Source organism: Anopheles funestus, chromosome X, assembly GCF_943734845.2.
Source record: "Anopheles funestus chromosome X, idAnoFuneDA-416_04, whole genome shotgun sequence".
NCBI lineage: Eukaryota > Metazoa > Arthropoda > Insecta > Diptera > Culicidae > Anopheles > Anopheles funestus.
Window position 1 is genome coordinate 17685189 of NC_064597.1, and position 3626 is coordinate 17688814.

Below are 3626 nucleotides of genomic sequence, written 5' to 3' on the forward strand. Positions count from 1 at the left end.
TAACGGCTGTGCCGTAACAAGTATGTTAGTACCTAAGCCTTCCGGTGCAGTCCATAGACCAATCCCGATGTTTCCTGCTTCGTCTACAGTGAAGCTACGATCGAAAGTTCCTCTGTAGTTTAGTATTTTGTGTTAAATATAACAAGTGATATGCCATAGTTTTTCCACTGTAGCAGGGCTGACAACGTAATATGTCATTTCGTTTTGACCGATGACTTGCACGTCATGTATTCGATTCATTCGCGTTTTGATTTGGCTACAGTTCACGTGCGATAATAAAATCAACGTTTAGTCCTTTAGTAAAACAAGTTCAATTTGTTCTTACTCTGTTATATTGTGCGTATATCACTGCCCAACATTTTGGACTTGGCGCTAAATCCACACATCTTGATCATTTGAAAATCATTATCCATTATGATGTTGAAAGATTTCAAATCGCCATGAATCAGATGAAGGTTTTCGTGTATGTGCTGAAGTGTTTCCAGCACAGCAACGACAACTTTCATCGCTTTTGCAGGTTCCAGTGGCCCTTGTTGGTTCCGATATCGCTCCGACAACACGTCTGCCAGCGTGCGGGGCAAATATTCCTGCAGCATTCGTAAACGGCATACTTCGCTCATCAGCAAATTTGGCGCAAATAAGTTTAAGCGCGTCAACTGCCTAAAATAGGAAAAATAATTTTAAGCATTTTCGGCAACGTAGATTCATGTAATATTTAGAACAAAAACGTCTCCTTGCTTTTCTTTTCTTTTTTAATTATTCACTGCGCTACTTACCGTATAAGATCGGCTTCTTCTTCCACCATTCGGTTGAGGGCCCGGTGGTGATCAACGCGTTTACACAAATTTTTCAACTGCCATGGAGATCTAGCAGTTGTCGACGTAGGACGATTAATTGTGCTCAGGATAATCTGTGCTTTCCAGCCCAGCATCGATCGTAATTTTGAGTCGTGTATCTCCATGGTTACGATATCCGTACAATTGATTGGATTCACAACATTCAATTGCCCGGCCATCTTTCTTCGTCTTGGTCGCTGTAAAGCCAAAAACAGACGGAGCATACTTGTATGCGGCGACAACTGACAGCTCCAATTTTTTTTTGATTTCTCGTCGCCGGCTCGTAACCCATATGTCTGGGTTACGAGCCGGCGACGCGGTGACGTATTCGGCTATCGCCAGAGTTTATACCTTTATGAGTTGGGGAGTTGATTCACAGCTATGGGAGGGTAACTCTTGGTTTTGAATTTTAGCCGTTATGTATCCGAAAATATTTTTTTTTGCAAAGCGGTATTCAAAAGGATATATCGGTTAGAAAATTTGATCTAGATGTTTTATTTTATTTATTTTTAGGCTGAATTTAAATGAGTTTTCTTGGAATTATTGCTATACCTTGCAACAATCCGCAAAATGATGTTATATTAATGTTGTAGCTTAAGATTATCTTAGTATTCATTTGTCATATAAAACCTAACAATGTAAAATATATTTTATAGTATAATAAACAAGTGAAATATATATTATATTTGTTTTATGAAGTTTTAACCCCTCTTAAAATGATTTTGTTAGAAAATCCGAAAAATTTTACGTTGAACACAGTGGAAGTGCAGTATGTACGATTGCGTCAGAATAATCGATTCAAATAACCTATGTTTGAACCGATAATGAATGTATAATCTTGCGTTTTGATAGCCAAGAAAAAGTTAGAAATTTTCAACATTTTGTAATGTATTACAAATGTATGTATTTCATGTATTTCAAACCTAATACAGAATAATCGAGCGAAATTTTGTTCGAAAATAACTTTTTTGACGCGTGTGATCATCCTAAATTTCCAATGTGATCATGCACCTGTTTGCAGAAATCACATAAAATAAATCACTGTTTTGCCTAAACCTAAACCTGTGAGGTGACTAAACCTAAACAAACCATGGAAGGCCACGCCACAACCGCATTAAAAATGAAGAAAAATGTAAGTTTAGCACAACTTTTATACACATTACGAATAACCGAAACATATTTTAATTAAATTGTAACTAATTTATTATTGCAGCCAATTCAAGGAACGGAGGAGGTGCTTCACCTAATCGAACTGGTGAAAACCTACCCATGCCTGTGGAAGGACTCGGATCGTCAGTATAAAAATGCTGAGATCCGACACCAGGCATGGGTAGAAATCGGTTCATATATGGGTCATTCATCAGAGGACGTCCACCAAAAGTGGAAGAATCTGATGAACACGTACCGGCGCACGAAGAAGGAGATAGCACGAAGCCAGGTGACCGGATCAGGTGAATGATTTACGAATCTATATTATAGAATGTTTTACTTATATAATGTTTATTCTTTTATAATGATTATTTCCAGGATCCAGTGAGGTGCTACAAAACTGTTGGTTCGCGTTCGAGCATATGACATTCCTGCACGACGCGACAGCACCGCGACCAACAGTAAATAGTGTAAGTAATTCAATTTTATAACAATTTTATTGTGTAGCTCTCTGGGGTTGCGGCAGATGATAGGGCAATGAATTATTTAACATTAGGTGCCGTGCTAAATGTTTTCGCATGTTTTGCAATGCTCTGGTCGGTCTTATTGGAACGCCCGGGATAGGCAGCATTGAAGCTGGTGCTGATACATCGTCGTACTCTTCGGAGTTTAGACATGTATTGTCTTGATTTGTAGTGCGTGGGAGTAGTGTATGTGAATAGTTGTACAATAAGTGTCGTCGTCTAAAGTTGTGCAGACATATAGCTGCAAGAACAACTTTTTCTGCAATTCGAGGTTCCAAATCCATAGGCTTAGCTAAAACCCGGAATACTCGAGCTAAGATACCGAATGCGTTTTCTACTGTACGTCGTGCTCGAGAATGTCTATAGTTGAAATGGCGTTCCATTGAATCTGCAGCATGCATGCCTCCAAATGGCCGCAGACAGTACTCTTTCATGGCAAACGCTTGGTCCCCTAGAAAGTAGAATGGCACTTCGATCTTATAGGGAATTTGTAGAATTTCCGGATCGGGAATATTTAACTCCTTGCGTTCCAGTTTTGGGTATATTGGACTGTTTGCTAAAACACCGCCATCCGATATTCTCCCCTGGCAACCGACGTCAGCGAAAAGAAAGTTGTAATTTGAGTCCGCTATTGCTAACAACACAATACTAAAATTGTGTTTGTAATTGTAAAACTGGCTTCCGGAATTCGCTGGTGCTTTTAAAGGGACATGTTTACCGTCGATGGCACCATTGACATGCGGGAAATTCCATTGTTCTTCGAATCCCTTTGAAATCTTCAACCATTCTGATTTATTGGAAGGCAGCTGAAAAGATATAACATCAAAATCATAAATGTTATGTTAAAATCTGTTGTAAAACACCATCGTTATCATTTAATGTAATATGTAATTATTTCTATCATTTCAGGCGAATCTGGAAGACGAATCACCGGCCCCATCCACATCGGCCATACTGCCGGGACGAACTCCCCAGCCGAAGCGGAAGCGGACGCAAACGAGTCGTTCCGAGCAGATTGCCGAGTGCTTGGGAGCCCTGAGACGTTTGACAGAAGCTACTCCTCGTCCAATGAGCAAGGCCAGAGCTCTGGGCAACTTTGTAGAGGCGCGAGTCGCTG

The 3626-nt window shown here is 40.0% G+C and overlaps 1 protein-coding gene across 1 annotated transcript; it reads right to left on the reverse strand.

Moving 5' to 3' along the window:
- Nucleotides 1–329: 329 nt before the first annotated feature.
- LOC125763898 (lymphokine-activated killer T-cell-originated protein kinase-like) lies at nt 330–961 on the reverse strand. Its single transcript, XM_049427585.1, has 2 exons — nt 777–961; nt 330–660 (listed from the first exon to the last, which is right to left on the reverse strand). Exons 1-2 carry the CDS (start codon nt 959–961, stop codon nt 330–332), a joined length of 516 nt encoding a protein of 171 aa, XP_049283542.1.
- Between the last annotated feature and the right edge of the window lie 2665 nt (nt 962–3626).